The sequence below is a fragment of the Poecilia reticulata genome, chromosome 2 (assembly GCF_904066995.2).
Source record: "Poecilia reticulata chromosome 2, P_reticulata-male-v2, whole genome shotgun sequence".
Lineage (NCBI taxonomy): Eukaryota > Metazoa > Chordata > Actinopteri > Cyprinodontiformes > Poeciliidae > Poecilia > Poecilia reticulata.
The window spans coordinates 15763511-15785529 of NC_088831.1; the positions used below are offsets into that span (position 1 = coordinate 15763511).

Here is a 22019-nt window from a genome sequence, read left to right on the forward strand (position 1 = left end):
CCTGTTTGGAAAGGCAGCTGGAAAGGTATTCAACTAGAAAGACACCATTTCCACAAACGCAACATGAAAAGCCTGATCACTGTTTCCCAACGCACTTAATACTTGAAAATACAGGTCCTTCTCAAAAAATTAGCATATTGTGATAAAGTTCATTATTTTCCATAATGTAATGATAAAAATTAAACTGTCATATATTTTAGATTCATTGCACACCAACTGAAATATTTCAGGTCTTATATTGTTGTAATACTGATTATTTTGGCATTCAGCTCATTGAAACCCAAAATCCCTGTCTCAAAAAATTTGCATATTTCATCCGACCAATAAAAGAAATGTGTTTTAATACCAAAAAAGTCAAACTTCAAATAATTATGTAGTTATGCACTCAATACTTGGTCAGGAATCCTTTTGCAGCCTTCAATGCGGCATGGAGGCAATCAGCTTGTGGTTCTGCTGAGGTGTTATGGGGCCCAGGATGCTTCGATAGCCTTAAGCTCATCCAGAGTGTTGGGTCTTGCATCTCTCAACTTTCTCTTCACAATATCCCACAGATTCTCTATGGGGTTCAGGTCAGGAGAGTTGGCAGGCCAATTGAGCACAGTAACACCATGGTCAGTAATACCAGTGGTTTTGGCACTGTGAGCAGGTGCCAGGTCGTGCTGAAAAATGAAATCTTCATCTCCATAAAGCTTTTCAGCAGATGGAAGCATGAAGTGCTCCAAAATCTCCTGATAGCTGCTGCATTGACCCTGCCCTTGATAAAACACAGTGGACCAACACCAGCAGCTGACATGGTTCCCCAGACCATCACTGACTGTGGGTACTTGACACTGGACTTCTGGCATTTTGGCATTTCCTTCTCCCCAGTCTTCCTCCAGACTCTGGCACCTTGATTTCCGAATGACATGCAAAATTTGCTTTCATCCAAAAAAAGTACTTTGGACCACTTAGCAACAGTCCAGTGCTGCTTCTCTGTAGCCAAGGTCAGGCGCATTGTTTCTGGTTCAAAAGTGGCTTGACCTGGGGGAATGCGGCACCTGTAGCCCATTTCCTGCACACGCCTGTGCACGGTGGCTCTGGATGTTTCTACTCCAGACTCAGTCCACTGCTTCCGCAGGTCCCCCAAGGTCTGGAATCGGCCCTTCTCCACAATCTTCCTCAGGGTCCGGTCACCTCTTCTCGTTGTGCAGCGTTTTCTGCCACACTTTTTCCTTCCCACAGAGGTGCCTTGATACAACACTCTGGGAACAGCCTATTCGTTCAGAAATTTCTTTCTGTGTCTTACCTTCTAGCTTGAGGGCGTTAATGATGACCTTCTGGACAGCAGTCAGGTCGGCAGTCTTACCCATGATTGCGGTTTTGAGTAATGAACCAGGCTGGGAGTTTTTAAAAGCCTCAGGAATCTTTTGCAGGTGTTTAGAGTTACTTTGTTGATTCAGATGATTTGGTCAATTGCTCGTTCAGAGAACCTTTTCATGATATGCTAATTTTTTGAGAAGGATCTGTATATCCTAAACTAAAACTTGGCCATAATGACCAGCTTTGGATCAAAAGTAAAATGGGGGAAACTTGCAAATAATGGCTCATCATAACATTCCAAGACAGTATTGAGAAAGACTGATGGGTTGTCCAATCGGGCAATGTCCTTAAATGTGCCACCAAGTTAAAAGAAACCAGCTTAAAAGAATAAAAGAATTAGCTCCAAAAACAAAAGTTATTGTTTTTGGAGTGACCATCACAAAACTATGCAATGTTGTAGGTTGTCCGAGAAGATTTTGAAGCAAAAATTAAATCTACATGCTTCTTATGTTTTGTTGTGTCTCTGTTTTTTAATTATGCCAAAAAAAAAAACAAAAAAAAAAAAAAACAACAAAAAAAAACAACAACAGAAAAACCCTCAGTAAGTGTCAGATTTTAGGCCTCAAAATGTTTTTTTTATGGTTTTACTTTTGCCGTTCTAATATTATTACCAAGTATGTGAATATTTACTCATATTCAGATACATGTATCTCTCCTGGGTCTTATGAAATAGCTTGCAGGTTTTTCGGTTACCTTTTTCCATATATCTATAAACAAAAAGTGATTTCCATTCAGATTGGTGAAAGAAACATTCAGCAATAGCTGGATGGGACCAGACTTTACGTTTAAATACAAAGATACATTTGTGTCTTTTATTTATTTGTATTTTGAGCCTTAAAGACAGACATAAAAAGAATAGTACTTTATTTCTCAGCTCATAAATGCTGATATTGATATGCACTTATTGCTGTTGTATTGCTTGTTGCAATGTCTTTTATGCAGCATGGATATTTCTGGCTAAAAAACCCTTTTGCATAGTCATTATTTTTGCCAGACTGGGTCCTGACAGGACTAAATTGACAGTAACAGGTTTTCTCAGCTGTCTGCAGCAACTTAGCTTACTGAAAATGTACCTTTTATAAAAAGTTTCTTTTTTCCAAAAATACCAAAGGTCCTGTCCCACATTTTGCTTCTGTTGTGATATGTTGCCATAGTTACAACCCATAAGTAAGACCTGAAAGTCACTTAAAAATTTGGAGGTTAGCAATGGTAGTAAATGGTTTTGCTTCAGTTTTTGTGGTAATAATCCATTTGGTTGAAAGCAGGGGAGCCTGTATGTTTCTGTTTTCCAGCCCAAAACACACTAAATAGGTTGCATTCATGTACTTCAAAATAAAATCACCAGGTACTTCACTGTCAAATAATAAAACAGGTCTGTCAGATAAGCTACAGGATAGTCATGTTCATAAAACTAGAATATTTGCTACATCCAATATTAATACTGCCAGTACTTACCAGTATTTGATTTTTTAATCAAATTTAAAATTTAATTGCTCAATTAATTGTCAGAAAAATCTGAAGTCTTTGTCATTAAAACTTACAATCTGAATGAGTCAGAGAACTAACAGAGGCAAAGAAGAAAAATATTCACTTTCTGAAAAGATAGTTTTTGTTTACTGCAAAATATACTTGTTGAAGACGAATAAACCACATTATGGTTCAAGCAGCAGTTTCAGAAGTTTTTAAAGGGCTAAACTGTGTGTTGGCGGTATGGCATACAGGACAAACTATGTGTCATAAAATGTGCTGAAGTTTTCAAATCAGTTTCTTCTCAACATTTTATCAGAGGTGCGTTGAGAGCCAGTTTACTGCAGAAACAGATCCACGTCTGAGCAGTTTAACTCACCTTTCCTCAGCCATTCAAATGTCAAACCAGAGCCAGAAATGGTTCGAATATGTTTGATCTTTAAATAAAGCCTGGAGAATTAAGAAAGAACCTGACTTTTAAGGCGCTGCGTGTCAGGATGAATGCTGTTACACCCAGTTTGCTCTCTCCTGATGGCTTTTCTTAATTCGCTGCCTCAGGAGGAAGCGCTGCTGTTCTGTGTGGATCTTTGCCGTTGTCCTGTTTTTACAGCAGCAATGATTGGGCAGCCCGGTTCTCTTGTTCTCCCAATAAACCCTGAAACAGACACAGACGGGGGGAGGCAGGCAGGCGGGCAGGGAGAGAGGGGAGAAGGAGAGGGAGGTGGGCTGTACCTCACAGGGAGGAGGGAGGGCGTGCCATCGTGGGAGAGGTCTGCTTCTCCACACTAGACTCCCACCATCCCTCCGAGCCGGAGGAACAAGCAGGACCCTGTGTGCGGATTCTCGGATAGATAACAGCGCAGCACAGCCGGGAAGATGGATGTTCTGTTTCCTGCGGTTCTACTATTCACTGCGAGTGTCCTCAGTGGAGCATCAGCCGCGTCTCACTGTGAGTATGGCACCTGTCAGCGCCGCGGCTACGCGGCTGGAGCTGCCGATGCTGCCGCTGGCGGGGCTTCACGCCCGGCTGGAGGGGGCGCCGTGACCGCGGCTGACGCTGCTGGTTGCCATCTCTAGTTTTTGTTGCACATGTGGAAAAAAAAAAAAAAGTTGACGAGCAGTCGCGAGTGGATGAAGGTCAAGCAAACAGGTTTCAGTCTGTTCCGCCGCTTGCTGCTCTCTGGGCTTGAACAAAGTGCCGAGTGGCCGCAGCTGGATGTTCTGCCGAGGTTCGGCTTCATGAGAGCATCGTCTCCAGACAGCCTGCAGCCCGCTGAATACTCACCCAACACGGGCTGTTGAACTGCGCTAAGGCCTGTCTGTCTGCGCTGTGTTGTCCTGCTGAGGACGTGAATTTAACATGTTAGAAACAAACAGATAAATTTTTTTTTTAGTAAGCTCCCAGTCCTTGCTCTGGCTACTTGCATGTTTAATTGGTATGTTTCTGTTGCGTGAAGTCTAATTTGCAGTCATTGTTGGAAATACATTTAGGATCATATTTAGGTGATGAGTTCTTGTTGATAAGTAGGTCTGTCTTTTTTTTTAATGAATTATTTTTATTGAGCTGGTCTTATAGCTAAAGGAGCACAAACCTTTAGAAACTTGGAAGTCACACAAAGTAGTCATCTTTCAAAATGTCATTCCCTTTTAAAACCAGACTTCTGAGGCTTTGTCAGATTTTTTCCTTCATTTTCTTTATTTTACTGTTAAATCAAATAATGCCTTGATTTAACAGTAAGGGGGAAACTAAGCTCAAACTTTTAGTTTGACAGTCAGCCACACCTAGACCGTTTTTCAAAATGCAGCATCAACATCAGCTGGTTAGCAAAATCACACAACGTTGTCCCGAAAGATATGATGTTTATACATTTTTTTTAAAGACAGCAGCATATTGAACATGTTCTAAACATGTTGGGGTGTGGGCTTCTACAAGATGCTTCTAGGAGGCTGTGATGAGAGTGAGTGTCGGCTTAAATGTAAAATAAGACATTGTGTTGCCCGCAGCCATATCATGTGGAAATTACAACGTCCAGCTTTGGATCGTCCGATCCATTGAGACGGCTGAGTGGAAAACAGTCAGCAGAGATGAGAACCATGTTTATATTATATTTAGGGTGTTGCTTTGGACAGTATCATAACGTCCAACATTTCCAGTCTCAAAATCAAGAGTACATTTTTTCTTTTTTCCACCACAGGATCACTGCTCGAAGCAGCATGTTCACAAGTCCTGGTCAAATATGGACCAAAGGTTACACTTCAGTTAGTGGAACAAACATACTTTTAGTCCTGTTATTTAAACACAAATACCACTCTGTTGTCTGGAGTATTCCCAGATTTTGTCTTAAATTTCACTTTTTAAAATTTTTTTGTTTATATTTTACTTGTACGTGGTTTATTTGGGCTTATCACAATGATTAATAAATCAATTAATCACATGATAAATTAAAACAAGCTGAATATTTTCCTCCGTTTCTATCATAAAATGGATGACTTCAGTCTGCTTTGGTTCCATCCAGACCATTTTTTGAAGGACAGTTTCGTTTACAGAGACTCCACTGTCCATTTCATTTGCTGTTTCTGTCGTTTTGTTTATTTATCTCTGATATTTAAAATGTTCCAGTGTTAAATGTTTACTAGAACTGAAAGTTTTTTCATATTTGAGAATGTGTTCTTGCATTATTTTGCCATTACTATTCAAAATGGTCTTAAAACAACAGTACTATCGTTTGGCGCAATAACAAATGATCATCTAGCAAAATGTGTTATTGGGACAGGCCCAAGCTTATTACAACCCCTCACAACAAATCCTGTCAGAACTTGTCCTTTCTCGGAAACCCAGTGTGCCTGAAACCTCACGTAATCTAGAGCATCCAAGATATGCTTAATGCATTGAAAAGGAAAATGCATTCCAATGCCAAACATGCCATTTAATTTGTGGTCCCTGCTCTAAACTAGAATTTTATTGTTTCACCATCAATACATTTGTTGCATTGTTGAGCCTTGTACCAGTGTAATGGTGGGGTTGCTCTGGGACCAGTTCCATGTTCACTAGTCAGGTAATCATTCCCTGTCTGAGTTCTTGATTAAAGTCATGTGTTTATGATTGAACAGAGTACTATTTTCTATCAGCTGGAGTATTGATGGAAGCTGTAGAGGAGTTTGGGGAGTGGCTCTAGAGATGCACTGGAAACAGTAAAGATCTCATGGGTTGTCAGTATGCAATGACAGGAAAAGAGTGCATGGGAGATGGGCATGTCATGATTATCCATGTTTTAGCTATGTAGAACCTGACATGTCCTATGAATAGGGTAGTGCAACATGGTAGACACCATAACACAAACCTACCAAAATAAGCAGTTTTCAACTGCAATGCATAATTTTTTATTGACTAAATCTGAACTTGCAAGCAGATTGATAAAAAAAAATATGGCAGTGGCAGCATCATGCTTGAAGGGAAGCTCCCTGTTAGTGTTATAGTAACACAGTTTGAAACCAGAAAGCAGTATATCTTCCAAGTAGCAGGGAATGTTTATTCTATCTTTCTATTTGTATCAATAGTACAATAAATGCCATAGATGACATTATTAGAGTAATCAGTGAAGTAAAGGTTATTTCAGTTTTTAAGTATTATTACAATTCTTTTATGTCATGTTTTAGACTTTTTTGTTTTAATGTTGGGGTGAATTTCGTGTCAACCACTTTTCTCCATATGAGCATGATTGGTATGATAACAAGCATCAACATGGTCACATGCTTATAGACATGTTTATGAAACCAACATGTCGGGTTGTTGCTTTGGGTTTTCAAGGCTGAAGTTGTACATCTCAAACAATTGAAACAATTGGAGTGCCTTGATTTGCAGAATATAAAATATTCTCTAGTCGTGACTGTCTTTGTCCTTGACAATCATCAAATGTTGGCTCAGCAGTGATCAGACCTGATATGTACACAAATCAATGTAAAATACCACAGAAAAATTATTACCATATTAAATAAAATAAACAGGATTGAGTTGAAATTTTGAATATGTTTAGATAGATTAACTCTGTAAAGAATTATGCTAAATATAGTCATCAAAATATTCTCAGTTTTGCATGATTTCATCAATACAAATAACTGAAATTTTAAACATTGTTTGGATTTGTTTTGCATCATAATTGATACAATAGGCTTTTACCTTTCATTTAAATATTATAATCATCTTTCTGATTATAATCCATGACAATTTTAACAGAATATTGGCTCGTTGCATTATGTTTTTGTAAAAGGTACCTGAAGTAGCAGCTTGCAGGACAAATAATACATATGCACTGTGTGGTTAAATGTGATGGAACTGGAGAAAACATAATCAGCTTTGATGTGACAAAGTCACTTTTTGGCTGAGTGTTTACAAGAATAAAGAAAACAAGTGAATTTTTACGTAACATTTTTGCGTAAAAATGTTTTCTCCCCTCTTATGGCCATTCTATAGAATGCATAATGTAGTCTATGTCAGTCATCTCCAACCCCCGGGCCATGGACCGGTACCAGTCTGTGGATCAATTAGTACCGGACCGTACAAAAAATAATTAAATATTCTCGTTTATGTGTTATCTGAGTCTGGCGGATCTTTTATTTTGAAAATCCTTTAACCAGGTTCTCTCGGTTACATCTTGCGCACCAACACTGAGCCCACAAGCAGCAAAATGAGTAAGAAACAGATCAGATGTCTTTGAAAAGTTTCTTTCCAAAGGGGAAATGGCCCAGAGAAGAGACAGGAGAATGGATTTATCCCGGACCAGTAGGTGACTCCCCCATTCCAAACCCACTCTGCATGATATGCGACAACAGGTGCCTTCAAACTGCTTCGACGCTTCCAGACCAGGCACCCTGAGCATAAGCAACACTTCGGGTGTCATTGTCTCTTATCACTCCCAGATGGGACCGTCTCGTTGCAGAGAAACAAGCTCAGGGCTCCCGTTAGTCAGTATCGTGAGTTAAAATTTTCACGAAAGTAAAATGTTCGTTTTTGTGGTGCATCTGTATCTTATTTTGAAGGGAGAAGACGTTTGGGTAGTAGTCGAGAGGAGATGAGTAGAGCTTGTGAGTCTTAAGTCTGGTTTAGACGGCAAGATTTTAGAATTGTCGGCCGATTCTCCAAACCTCTGTGATCACAGAGCTGATAAAAGTACAACAGGTTTGATCGGTTTGTGTGTCCAAGGCAGGAGCAACACACCACACGAACCGATTCCACTCACAAACATCCTGATTCCTGAGGAAAATCCCATAAAACCCCCAACATACCATATGTGAATTTTGAGTAACAAATATGTCCAACGATGTAGAAGCAATAGTGATAGTTCGTGGACTCATTTTAAGTGATAAAAGACGTAACAAAAGGTAAAGACGTTGGATAAAAGACTGCACTATGCACTAAACCGGACTCTCAGTTGCGTGATGTAAGCTGCTTGGGATTTCCCTCTGTGGTGAATATGTCCGATTTTTAGATAGGAGCGGTCCAACGTTCTACGTAACACACCACACATTGCAGGATGATTGGTTAGGATTATAGCAGCAACAATCTTAGAACTCGAAGCGCGCTATAAGATTGTCATAAGGGGAAAATTGGGGCAGAAAATTGAACATTTTCCCCTTCAACCCCCCCGGGCCGCAGTAAAATGACCAAGCCTTGACCGATCCGCGGTGATAAGAAGGTTGGGGACCACTGGTCTACGGCATTTGAGCACTGGCTTCCCTTAAAACTCATACATTTATATTTTTAATACATCATTTACTTCCAGCCCCATTAACAAGACTAACACGTTGAGCTGAGTTTTCTCAGTGATAACAGTGAATGCTTAGGAATGGAGGTGAATTGACTCAACTTACATTGCTGCCCTTTCATGTCACGTTAAAAGGTAAAAGGGGCTAGCAGCAGTAAATCCACCAGAGGCGTGCCACCGTTTGATCTGTTTGCCTCCCTGAACTATATGGTGGGTGTGACATCAGTGTTTAAGCTGGTCATGTTCAGGTGAGGAGCAGAGCTGAGCTGACAGCTACATTCTTCATCCCTGACAGTCATGTGCTTCTCAAATGTTGGCAGTGATCAGACTTGACATACAGTGCTGTGATGAGACGCTGAGATACTCCTGGAGGTCAAAGTGCTGCTCTCATATTTACCGCTGGGAGAGAGAAGGAGGCGATAGAAGCGGTGTCACAGATGCTCTGTTGGGAGGCTCAGACAGTGGCAGCCATTTCCTCTCTGAGGACAGCCCTTTGACTTTTTTATGAGATGGTGACAGGTCTGTCATTGGATTTTAGTGCCCAATGGGTCAGTCTGCAGCAGGAGTTAATTGGTGCTGTGTTGGCACAGTCTCTCCAATTTCACGAAAAGAGTTATTTACAATTAAATCAGAATAACACTTTTCTTTGAATTATTGCATAATGACCATACAATCCAACCTTATTAGCCACTGTTGAAATGCATCTTGACAACAGTGAGGTGCTCTCCAGCAGCCGCAACAATAAGAAGTGATTATGTACTGCAGGGGGTAAAAGTGCTTTTCTTTCAAATGTATTGGGTTCTGCATAGCTGCCTCCGAGGCCTTTGATGACACTGCTGCTGTTGTTTTGTACTGACTATTACTGAGACTACTGGATGGAGAACTGTGGTTCTCTCTTCAGTTCCTAGACTAAAACCAGTGCAGGTTCTGTTTTGGATCTACCCCATCACACTTTCCAGTTCCAGGACCACAGCGAGTCCAGGGCTGTTCGGAAGCAGAAGACATCTGCACACAATGCCCCAGTGCCACTCGGTCCTCCCACTGGCCCTACAGTTCAGGCCTGTAAGGATCAGAGCTGTCTCTTCACTCTTCACCCATTCTTAAATTGTCTTTTTGTGGAATTATTTTTGAAAGAAGGTTTTGGTGTTTCTCTGAGAAAGGCGCTCAGAGAGAGCGATATCGGGATGTATTACATCATCACAGAAATTCTGTCACGCTTGGGGTTTGTCGCAGTATTGTGTGAGCATTGATTAGTGTGTTTAATGAGATAGACTAAGCTTGCATGATGTTGATTTGCTCTTCACAGCCCAGGCTGCTTTTTATGGTGCCAGCAGGAAGTGGGAGCAGCTATTAATGGGAGCCTTCTTTCAGAGTTTTAATTTTGATTTTATGTTCAAATAGTGGCTGCTGATTTTCTTAATCCCATTTGATGAACTGTTTGCTGATGAGCTTGAAAATCGTGTTTGAATATAGATTAAAATACCCAGGCAGTGAAGCGCCGCGGGGCTCAGCAGACGGAGTGGCTGCAGGATGTACGGTGGCCGTGAGGCCTCGGTGCAGCAGTCCTGGGTTTGATTCCTGGTCCGAACCAATTAAAGCATGCAGAGCTTCTGCAGTGGTATTTTGGACGGACATTTAATGTACAATTTCTGTTATACAATTCAGCTGAAAACCCCCAAAACAAATGTGTTTAAGGTGGAATGTGAACAAATAAAAAGGTGCAAGGTTGCATAAACATGAGCCCACCCTCTGATGAATACTTTGACGCATCTTCTCATTCATTTTATGCACCCGGTCTCTTCTGGTAGGATTATGTCAACTCCTAAAAATAACAAAGTTATTATTATTATTTACTTACCATAGGCTCAAATTTTTGAGATGGAAACCTGGGAACAGTGTGATCCACCACGATGTCTTTCTGTAGGATAAGCACCAGTAGTGCTACAAGTCCTCCATAGAAAAAAAGGAAAGTTGATCCTTTGTCTATTATATTTTTGCTATAATATATTACAAAGCAGAACTCATGTTTGTACTATAGCATCACTTGTAGGTCTACAAACTATGCTTGCCTGGCCAAGCATCTATTGTTTATTTGTTCTACATAGTTTTTCATACATCAGTAGGAGTGGTGTATAAACGCTACACGAATAGACAGTGGTGACCGTGGTAGGAGTTCACCCTGCAATGGATCGCTGGTTTGATTCCCGGTCAGTCTGCCCTCGTTGTTTGTGTCCTTAGGGGCAAAACCCTCCACCTGCTTCGCCTGCTGGTGTTTGTTAGAAGAGCTGATGCAAAATGGCAGCCGGGCTTCTGTCTGCCTGCCCAGGCCAGCTGTAGATACAATCCAGTAGCTTGCTGTCATCAGTGTATGAATGAGCCCTTTGAGATTTCAATTGGAGATATAAAGTATAAAGGGAATTATAAATAAAGATAATTATTAGTGTAGCAAAGATGGGCGTATATGCATTGAACTGGACGCACCTATCGTGCTGTCCCCAAGACTGTGCATTTGCGTCGCACGCTGGTCATGCATCTCGACAAGTTTCACCCAACAGGGTGGAGTGGAGGAAGTTTTGCATCTACTAGCATTTAGATGCAAAACTGTCTTTTTGGAGAATATACTTCATCAATGCACATGTCGGTTATAAAAGCCTCATCGCTCAACACAGACCTCTACAATCAGAATTATAGAGTTATAATTGGACATTTAGAGATTTATGTTGAGCTCATATTTGTTTGTGAACAAAAAAATAATGTGTGGCACATGCATATACATTCAATACACTTTTGCTAAACATGTCTTCTAGCATGCATTTGGCCCTGTGTGTTTGCCCTTTATGAACCAACCACACCACCAGTCAATCACTGACGGCTCTTGTTTGTCCAATCAGAGTATTCCTCCTACCAAATGCTGCATTTGCTTGGATAAATAATAACCAATCACAACCAGCAAATAAAAAACTGCACCAAAGCAGACATTACTAAATAAATCTAGATTTTAGGAACTTAATACAAAAACTAGGGCAGTTTTGCACCCAAGAATATTTAGTGAAGCATAGCAATATTCATTGTTGTCCATTTTAGAAATGTTTATTTAAATTTATTCTACTCTTAAAGTTGATTAACTTTTTAGGATTTAACTAAAGTTAAAGGGAAAAACGGTTTTATTTCATTTATTTGTGTGTGTTTACCTTTTTATAAGATTTCTGGTGTTTAAGTATTCTAAATAATTCCTTGAGCTTCACCATATTTGGTAATATTAGAACTTAAAACCTATAACCTATAATTACACACAAAATAGTGTGTAATTCTAAAGAGAAAGGAAGATGGTTTTAATTTATTTTCTTCAAAGATATTAACCCCCCTCACCAATTCTAAAGGGAACCAATAGCTTCTAGAAGCCACCTGATTTATAAGTAGATTCAGCCTTTAAATATTCAACAGATCAGTAAAGGCCTTGGAGTCAGAGGCAGTCCTAGCCTGTATGCCCCCCACCTCCCTCCACGGAGTTGTAGACGAGCGAGGGAGGAGGATGGGTGTTTTACATTAGGCACCAATGACATTCAGACTCTCTTGTTAGGGAGTTGCGGGGCATAAAACAATTAGAGGACGGGGGTAAAAGGAGGTAAGACACCCTCATATCCCCCCCCCACAACGATGCTGCCCTGGGCGGTTGCCCATGTTGCCCATATCATAAACCACCACTGCTTAGAGGTGTTTTAGAGGACATGAGTGACCAAACACTATCATGAACTTTAAGGAACAGGACAAATGTTTAAAGCAGGGTCACTGTAGGTCATAAGACAATATCCTAAACCTTGAACTTCTCACAGAGCTCTGTTCAATTCACCATCTGAATGTCAAAAGGGAAAAGCATGATTGGCACCTAAACTTCTAACCGTAAAACCTTTGGAGCTCATTATTTGAGATAAATTCCTAAAATACCAGATGAAACGAGCCAAAACTTCTCAGCACTTATCACTTATCCATTGAGCAAAAGTCTTGGTCAAATGAAAAATATTTAGGGATATGAACTCGTTATCTGCTTGTGCAAAGCTGCTAGAGACCTAAGCCAAATTACTTTCAGCTGTGATTTAGTATACATGCATGCAACACTTTTCAGATGTTGATAATTTTTTTTCTTCGTTTAACAATAGTATTCTACCTAGTGATGGTCTTTCATATAAAATCCTAACAAAATCTAAATCACTATTTTTGTGGCAATAATTTGGAATTTCAGGTGACATAAATTATTTACTGTAGAAATCAATGTGAAGTCCAGACCTATTTTTTTCCCAGGAGTAGATAATTTGCTAAGATATCAAATTATCAGCTAGATAATTTGATAATTATTAGTACTTAACACGTATAGCAGATTATCTATTTGGGGATAAGATACCAAATATATAATTTGCTATCTTATCACAGAAGCTGAAACGTTTTCTATTGAACATAAATATTTGTAGAACACATCTAGAAACATTGAGTACCACAATTCTGTTTTAAATATACCAAAATATGATTTTCCTTGACCCTGATAAATGACACAATCTCCTCTCAGTAATAAAAGTTTGGAACCCATTAACACTTTCACAAATGAGTTCAGTAAAGTACCAGCGACCCAAGAAGTCACATTCATTTTTTTGCGACAGTTCGATGCAGGACGGGAATTTGAGAAGGTTTTATTCAGTTATTCAGTTTTATTCATGTGTCTTTTCCGAAAAGAGTGGATTGTGTTCGGGGAGGTTTGGTGGCCGATGGTGTCTGATGGTGTCTGATGGTGGCTGATGGTGTCTGCTAGGAAGCGATGAGCTGCCTGTCGGGGTCAGAGGATCCACTCTGCCGCAGCTCTGGCTCCTTGTTTACCCACAGAGAGTCACTCAGTGTCTGCAGGTGGAGCAGAGCTGGAACTCCCCTAATTAATAACGCCAGTATGGATTTCTTTTTTCATCTCGTGGACAGTGTTTGTTTTTTTTGTGTGTGTGTTAAATTTAAGATTATTTGGTCAGCAAAAGGATGGCCAAAAATATTGCGATTAAAAAGTCGAAGCAACAAACCTTGGAACAACTCAGGTGATTTATATTGCTAGTTACATGCGATTTCAGCATATTTATGGATTTTTAACCTGGTTGTTGCACATTTATCGGCAACATTCCAAATCTCCTTCGTTAATAAGGCCAGTGAAGGCACGGCGCTCAGCCCACTTGAGGCCTGATTCTGGAGAATAGAAAGAAAAAGGCTTTCATTAGTGGCTGATGTGACACTCTTCAGCGTGAGTCTGTGGGAGGAATGCTGCCTCGCTTCCAGTGATCTCCTCACTGGAGACCGCTTCACCAGCCATCTATTTTTTATGAGATGGAATCGGTTTCCGGGGTGGCGACGCACCCCTCCGCCACACACACACACACACACACGCGCACACACGCGCACACACACACACACACACACACACACACACACACACACACACACACACACACACACACACACACACACACACACACACACTTATTTAAATTTTTATGCTTCAAGTTAGCTCAGTGAGCATATACTTCACTACTAATTATTTTCCATCTGAAGCACCGGGAAGGTGTTGAAGCAGAGCACGCATGCAGCTTCACAGGCGCAGCGGTGAGGTGTGTGTGCACGTGTGTGTGTGTGTGAGATGGAGACGATGCAGCTGCAGATTCACTCGCTAATGAATGTGAAGCAGCCACTCAGTGAACTCCTGCAGCTGTACACTTTCAGGGCCTGATGAATTTATCAGACGGTAAATGAGGCAAAGCGGCGTGGCGTGGCGCTGCCTCTCCTCACGCTCACCGTTCCTTCGAGAGACAAAACCAACCGGAAGCAGCGTGCCACCGAAGGCAGACCGTGAATCCTGAAATGGGGAATGTTAAAATGCATGTTCACGTCACAGTAGGCTCAGCGGATCATGGGGTGAGAGTTGTTTCGTTTCATGTGCTTGAAATGTGAATCTCTTGTTTAACTTTCTTCTCCTTAATCATTTAATAATTCTTCCCATTTCAACATTTCCTTAGACATAGGAGGCGGGGAAAAGAAAACGACAACAAAAAAAAACACTGGAAACGACATTTTGCAGGATTTTGGTTACAGCTCCGGAGCCAGGGGGCGGAAATAAAGTTTGAAGTATAAAATATTGAACCAGTAAAAGCCCTGAATCCAGGGGGAAGGAAAGGTTGAAAAATAAGCCCTCAGATGGGGACCTGTGGTGAATTGTACAGAAACAAATAGATAAACTGTGAGAGCAGAATGTAACGTAAGCCACAGCTGAAATCCTGATATATTTTCAATAAAAAGTGGCTCTGCTTTTAACTCCACAGCTTTGACTTATATTTTTAAATACAATTTGGATGAACAATACAAATAAAATAAATTCTTTTTTTGTTGTTGTTTAATTTCATTATAGACTGAAAAATTACAGCATCAAATATAAGAATATGTGATGTTTTAAGTAAAATAGGTACATGAGAAACAAAATTAATTTGCCCACTTGACTTTTGTATAAATTAGTTTTTTAATGGTAATCGCATTTTGTGGTCAAAATTACTACGTGTATGCTTTTCCTGCTTTAGTTGCTGCGTTTCAGATGATGTAGCATCGACGTCGCCCAATGTTGATGGAGGATGTTTGGTGGACCATGTATGTGTCTCAAAAAAAAGGTTTGATTGATTGATTGATTGATTAATATTGCTGAATTGCATGGAATCAGGTCAGAAGGATTGTTATTCTGCTCTGAGCCCATGTTTTATTGATGTTTTTCTTAATACAACAGCAGCTTCCACAAATCAGTGAAATGTGTTTTAAAATATACGTGTTTAGGGATGAATAATTCAGACTGGCTTTGATCAGTTTAAATGTTTTAGGTTGAAAACTTAAGTTTATCAAATATAATACAGATTCCTTGAAATGGTCAAGTGCTGAATTTGGTGTCATAAAATTTTGACTGCTCTGGAATGTGAGGATATGGGACTTGGAGTGTTACTGATTAGGCTGTTGGTCGAGAAAAAAAAATCTGATTGATGGTCAATGATCTTAATTAATCCATCCACAGCCTGACTAACCTAAGGCAACCTTAAAAATACAATGCTGAAGTTTTCCAGCCGTGGCTGACTGCGGTCATCAGTGCTGCGGATCTCTGTGGTAAAACCCTGTTTGGCCTGCATGACTTCCTCCTTCAGCTCTGCAGATAAAAACACACACACACACACCGCCCCCACCCACACACCCCTCCACACACACAATTCTTTGTTGGGTCAGAGAAAGATGAGATGGAGCCTTTTGTGAATTTGTGCTTCTTTATTAACTTAAAATCTTTTCTCATCTCATATATTGACAAGGCCTTTTCCATAGTTTGGTTTGTTGTTTTTCAGTTAAATGAATACAATCTTGACACTAAGGTTATGACATTATCAGCAGACATTTTATATACGTATATATATATTTAACAAACATTGGCTTTAGGTTCGAGTGTTCTGTCTCACTGGTTGGTAGTTTTGAAGGTAAACTTTAAAACAAAGGACTGAGGTCAGGGTATTCATTGTCCAGCTGTATTTAAGTCTTGCTGCTTAAGTTTTACTAAAACTCACAATTGTTAAAAGTTTCATTACAGTAAAATCCAGCATGTTTAAATCTTTAAATCTCTTTAACCTCTGTAAGCCTTTGCAACTGTCAAGGCTCGTGTCCCATGCAGTAAGGGGTGATTATCTCTGGTGGTTCTGGTGACACTGAAACGTTGAGTCTTTGTCATGGCTGTTTAAGTGTTGTTTTTTTTTCTTTTCATTATTTCTACTAGTGACCAAACATAAAACCAGGTCATGTCATATCAATACTGTCATGTGGTACAAAACCAAAGTTTGAAGTAAAAAAAATGCTCAAGCAGAAGTGGACATGATGATGTTTCCACTAACCTCTCAGGTTCAGCGCATTCAGCAGAGCTGAGTCGGCAACTTTCTAATACAGAAAGTACTAGCATGTCCTTTCTAAGGACACGTTCTGATATGATCTTCCATGGTGTGATACACTTTGTAATCATCAGGTTATTAGATTATGCAGACGATATTAGCTCATTTTTCAGGTGTTACATCTGCAAAAGCATCTGCCTTTCAGACGACCGTCAACAATGTGTGTCAGTCACCAGCAGGGTCTGCTACATTTGTGTGCCTGCTAAATGTTTTGCATGTTTTAGAAAATTCTTTACTGCCTTTGTGCCTCTTTCTGCTTGATCATTTCTCAGAAGGTTTTTGTTTTTCCACCTCAGCTTGTTTTTACCTGAGTGAAGTTGGCCCCCCCACCTTCTTCAAATCAGACAGAATTGGTGTCAAACGTTTGTGCTACGTTTGTGCTGGTTTGTGCAGCAGAAATTTTCGTTTGTGCCGCTATCATTTTAAAGATGTAAAGAAAGTTGGATTTCATAAAAGTTGAGGGGCTGGTTGACCTTTTGCCCTTTACACTTTCATTAATATCTTCAAAGTCAAAGCAGCACAAACAAAAATTTTTGCTGCACAAACGTAGCCGAGTTGATTGACACCCATTTTAGATGACCTCTAGAAACCATCCATCCATCCATTTTCTTGCACCCTTGTCCCTTAATGGGGTCGGGAGGGTTGCTGGTTCCTCTCCAGCTATCGTTTCGGGCGAGAGGCAGGGTACACCCTGGACAGGTCGCCAGTCTGTCACAGGGCAACACAGAGACACACAGGACACAACCATGCACACACACACACACACACACACTCACACCTAGAGGCAATTTGGAGAGGCCAATTAACCTAACAGTCATGTTTTTGGACTGTGGGAGGAAACTGGAGTACCCGGAGAAAACCCACACATGCACAGGGAGAACATGTAAACTCCATGCAGAAAGACCCCAGGCTGGGAATCGAACCCAGAACCTTCTTGCTGCAAGGCAACAGCTCTACCAACTGCGCCACTGTGCAGCCACCTCTAGAAACATTTCTTTATATCTTTAAAATGATAGCGGCACAAACAAAAAATTTTGCTGCACAAACCAGGACAAACGTAGCACAAACATTTGACACCAATTTTGTCTGATTTGAAGAAGGTGGAGGGGCCAACTTCACTGAGGTCTTGTTTTTCCATCAGAGCCACCTGATTTTCACGGCTGATTCTGCTGACAGTTGTGTGTTTAACGCGGTTTAATGGGTCAACATGCCAACTCACAGCTGCAACACCTGTGATCTGAGGAGACTCCCACAGATCACTGATGCATAGAGATGAAGTGTAAACATTCTCTACATTCTCTACATTCTCTACAAGATGTTGTGGAATTATTATTTTTTTTATATATATTTAATTAAAAGCTGTGAAACAGCAAGGAATTGGAGCTGGTGCTTCCAAACTCTGTGCGATTCTTAAACCTTGAGTTTAAACTTTGAATACAAACCTATGCCAGGATCATATTTCCTGTATTTAGGAGTATTAAAGGTTCTGTGCTTGTCCAAAAATATGTCTCTGTGATATTTAGATGAAGATTTAGATTTAGATTTGATGAAGAAAAACTGTATTTGTTAGAAACAAGCCCAATTTCCAGACCTGTGGATGTGATCAAAAGGTGCAGTCACTCTGCTTTATGTTTGCCTTAAAAATGTGAAAAGATGAGAGAAAATGTGTAATTATGACTAAGAATTCATGTGTTATTCACGGTTCTTAAACACTAACTATTGAGTGTTCAAAAAATTAAACACAAGAAATATAATTAAAGTAAATAATAATTTGCACTTTAATTTAATATTTGCTAAGTAATTAGCCAGTGGATCTTAAAGCAAGTTCTCTAATAGTCACATTTAAAACTGAGAAGAATTAAAAGATAAACAAAAACGGTCAATGATGAGTAAGTATTTGCGCTGCATGCTTAACTAATCATACAACTTTAAAGTATGAAGTTTTCTTGTGTTTCCTAAATTATGCCATTGTTTTACTTGTGCAGCTTGGAGCAGTATTTTGAATTGCTGGTTGTGAATGGTTGTTATTTATCCAATCACAACTGTAGCATTTGCAAAAAAAAAAATTAAAATCCTCTGATTGGATAAAGAAAGACCTGTGTGTGATTTACTGGTGGTGGCTCATCTAAGAGTGTGTGAGATGCAAATGCACACATTGCTCTGTGCATGTGGATCACTCAGCCTGTTGCCCTTAACGTAATGTAGTAAATGTCAGCTCTGCAGCAGACGCTCCCCGTGGTCAGACTCACCGCTCCTCAGACTTCAGGAAAAAAAATGTGTCCAACGTTTCTCAACCCTTTATTCATGACTTTTAACTTTATTTGATGAAGTTATTAGCATGTAGACAAGTAGAGACAAGCAGTGATTTAAAAAAAAAAGAAGATACCTGACCCCACACCCGCGTCGTGTTCATGCGTAGACCGTAGCATGTCGCCATTGCGCTTTCAACCATTTTGCCAAAGATACTCTTAACCTATTTTTGCCATCACTGTTACTGGTGCATTTAAAGGAACCTTATTAAAAAAAAAGACAAACTAAGTTAAGCCTGTCAGAGGGGCAAGTAAACCCTGGTGGCCCGCCTAGCTTATTACACACTGGGGCAAACCCTGCATCACTGAACCCCCGAGCATTGGTGTTTACCAGCATTTATCTCCATATATGGAAGTCAGTAGTACCAGTCATGTAGGCTGTATTACATATCGATGTTAGGTAAAAGTAAAATGTTAAAGTAAACCTAAAGGTTTAGAATATACTTGGAAAAGGCTGACTTCTACGTTTCTCTACACTTGGGGAAAACCCACCCAGCTCATATTGTGATTGCCTAGAGAGAGTCATTACATGTGTATGCACGCACCTTCCTAGCAAAAACCGTTGTCAACAAGATTCATCTTCTTACTCCTTTTCCTTTTCCTTGAGTCACTCATTTAATCACGCCTCTAATTGCTGAAAATCCAATTAATAAAACTAATTAGCTTAAGCTGAACAAAAGTCTGAAGACATGAGCCCAGCATAAATCGAAGTCAATAAGTAGATAAAATCAGATCTTGCAATTCACCTTTATATAACCTCCCGGTCTGTCTGCGCCGGTCTGCAGAGGGGGGAAAGTTAAAAGGCAGCCTGTGTGGTCCTCGGGAGATCAAGTTTACAGAACAACATGCTTTTTGATTGGAATAAAGAAAATACCAAGCTACATGATATCAGACTATTTAGAGAAATAATTTCTGGCTCGTCCCTTAGGAGCTGAAAAAAAAATCTATCATGATGAATGCGGCGCCAGTGGAGGAGGCCTTTCCCTTTCCAGCTCCACTGGTCACACAGTGACGCTGCACCAGCTCCCAATCTATAGCGCGTGCTGCAAATAGCTGTGCAGCCTGTAAGTTTCCTCCTCTGTTTGTTTCACTGTTACTGGCAGAGGGTTTGAAAGGATTATAAACACCCACTTTTTATTGACTATACCAACAAGATGCATGCTAAAAATGTGTGGGGGCACACATATTAGACCAAGAACTGGAAATGAGAATATGCTAATTGGGTGATAAATTTAGACCAAAAAGTTGTGGACGAACTCTGTGACCGGCTGGATTTCACAGTTTATACATTTATATAGTTCGATGTTACAATTAGAGCTGCATGTTGGCGCTGCATGATTTGATATTGATCGGGACGCAATCAATGAATTCCAAAACGCATTTTGTCCACATTCTCTCAAATCCCAGCCTGTTATCTGAACAATCTCTGTGTCTTTGTTGCCTAAAGATAACTGGCAGCGTCTGTAAGCGGAGCTACTTAATGTGGCTCTTTCCACTGTGTTATTAGGCCATAACCACCTGCTGCTGGGCTGATTGAGGGCGGCTGTAGCTGTGATTAAGAGTGGAGCCCGGCCTGCGCTTTACTTGTTAGGATTATTGCTTTGACTGTGTGTTTAGCACGCCGTGGCTGTGTTGTCTGAGGGTTGTGACTGAGCTGTGTGCTTCTGGGCTCCTGCGGGGTTGTGCTTTAATGTGGTGTATGTGCGGCAGGTTAAACTGTGTTTTTCCATGCAATTACGACTGTCAGAATTATTATATAATCACATATATTTTACATATTCTGTCAAAAAAAAAAAAAAAAAAGCAGCTAGAGGAAATGTCAGACCTCAGTCTCCAGCTGGCCTGACAGGTAGCTGTTGTCAATAATATCTTCCTACTTGAAATGCTTTTTAAAAGCTTTTGTGTATCTTTTACAGTCTAAGATTACGCGACAGTTGGAAAAATCCGCCTATTACATCTTTTATTTAACAAATACTGCAATATCAGTTGCATTCATAAGTATTTGTTGTTTATTATTACTATGAGCTCATGTTGATGACGGCCGCTATCCAAAACTCAAAAGCTCACGATATGGTTTGTTAATTCAAAGGGAGCATAAATACGTTTTGAACATGACTTTCTTTCATTGATTTTGTTTGGTGCCACCAACACAGTAATTGACACACATCATAAAATGTGCAGTTTCAGGTGAAACGTGATTCTCTGGCAAAAGCTGTCCATTCAAATTGGAACTATTTTGCATGCTTGTGATCCCATCACTGTGTTTTGGTGGCATTGTAGTATGTGCATGTGTGGTATGTATTCATTTTCACTTTGATGATGAGGGTGCGGTGCATCTGACCTTGTGTTTGCACCATAGTGTGTGGATGTGTGTTAAGTGGTGCTGCACTTAACACACGTCCAAGTTCCATTTTTTGCTTTTGTTCAAATCGGATCATAGATGAACAAAAAAAGTTATCAAATTTTGGTGTTTGTTCATAAAGTCTGAATCGACCGTATTTTTTTGGTCACCTTTAATGTGGAGGGAGGAAGAGATGAGGATGAAATCAAAAAAGCCTTCCGGCTTCAAACTCCTTGAAGCTCATTAGAACATATTAAGGTTTTTGCAGTAAATTAAAAAAATCTGGTCACAAAATATAAGAAGGGTTTAATTGGTGTAATGCCAGCAAAGAGTTTTTCGCTGATTACAGAGAAGACTGAATATTTCCATATACCACTTCACTGTAAAACATTTGAGCCATGCTTAGTTGTGTCTATTATCTTCTACTCTTTACGTCAAATTAATTTAGATTTTGCACCTAAATGTGGGAGTTTGTGAAAGATAAATTTACAGAGTTAAATTGTGTAAGTTTTTAAAAATTGTTGTCAAACCTCCAAGAGTTGAATGAACCAGATTTTTAGTTTAGCGCGTTAAAAAAACTGAAAGAAGACAAAGACAGCAGCGGGACTATCTCCCAGTGGCATGTTTTTGTATCCTGTTTTGCACCATGAGTGAGACGGAAGTGTGTCACATTGATCTGACACGTGTGTGTTTTCAATGCAGCTAACAGTTCAGTGTCCTGTTCACACTAAATATGTTGGAGCAGAATTTGTTGTGATGCTGAATAAAATTTGTGATAAGATCAGATATTTTGTTT

The 22019-nt window shown here is 40.0% G+C and overlaps 1 protein-coding gene across 1 annotated transcript in view; it reads left to right on the top strand.

Moving 5' to 3' along the window:
- The first annotated feature begins 3305 nt into the window (after positions 1–3305).
- The window catches only part of cntnap5a (contactin associated protein family member 5a), a 173030-nt gene continuing 154316 nt past the window's right edge, over positions 3306–22019 (top strand). The window contains exon 1 of the mRNA XM_008438481.3: positions 3306–3775. Within this exon, the coding sequence (XP_008436703.3) occupies positions 3703–3775 (73 nt within the window). The 5' untranslated portion in view covers positions 3306–3702. The remainder of the gene's footprint in view (positions 3776–22019) is intronic.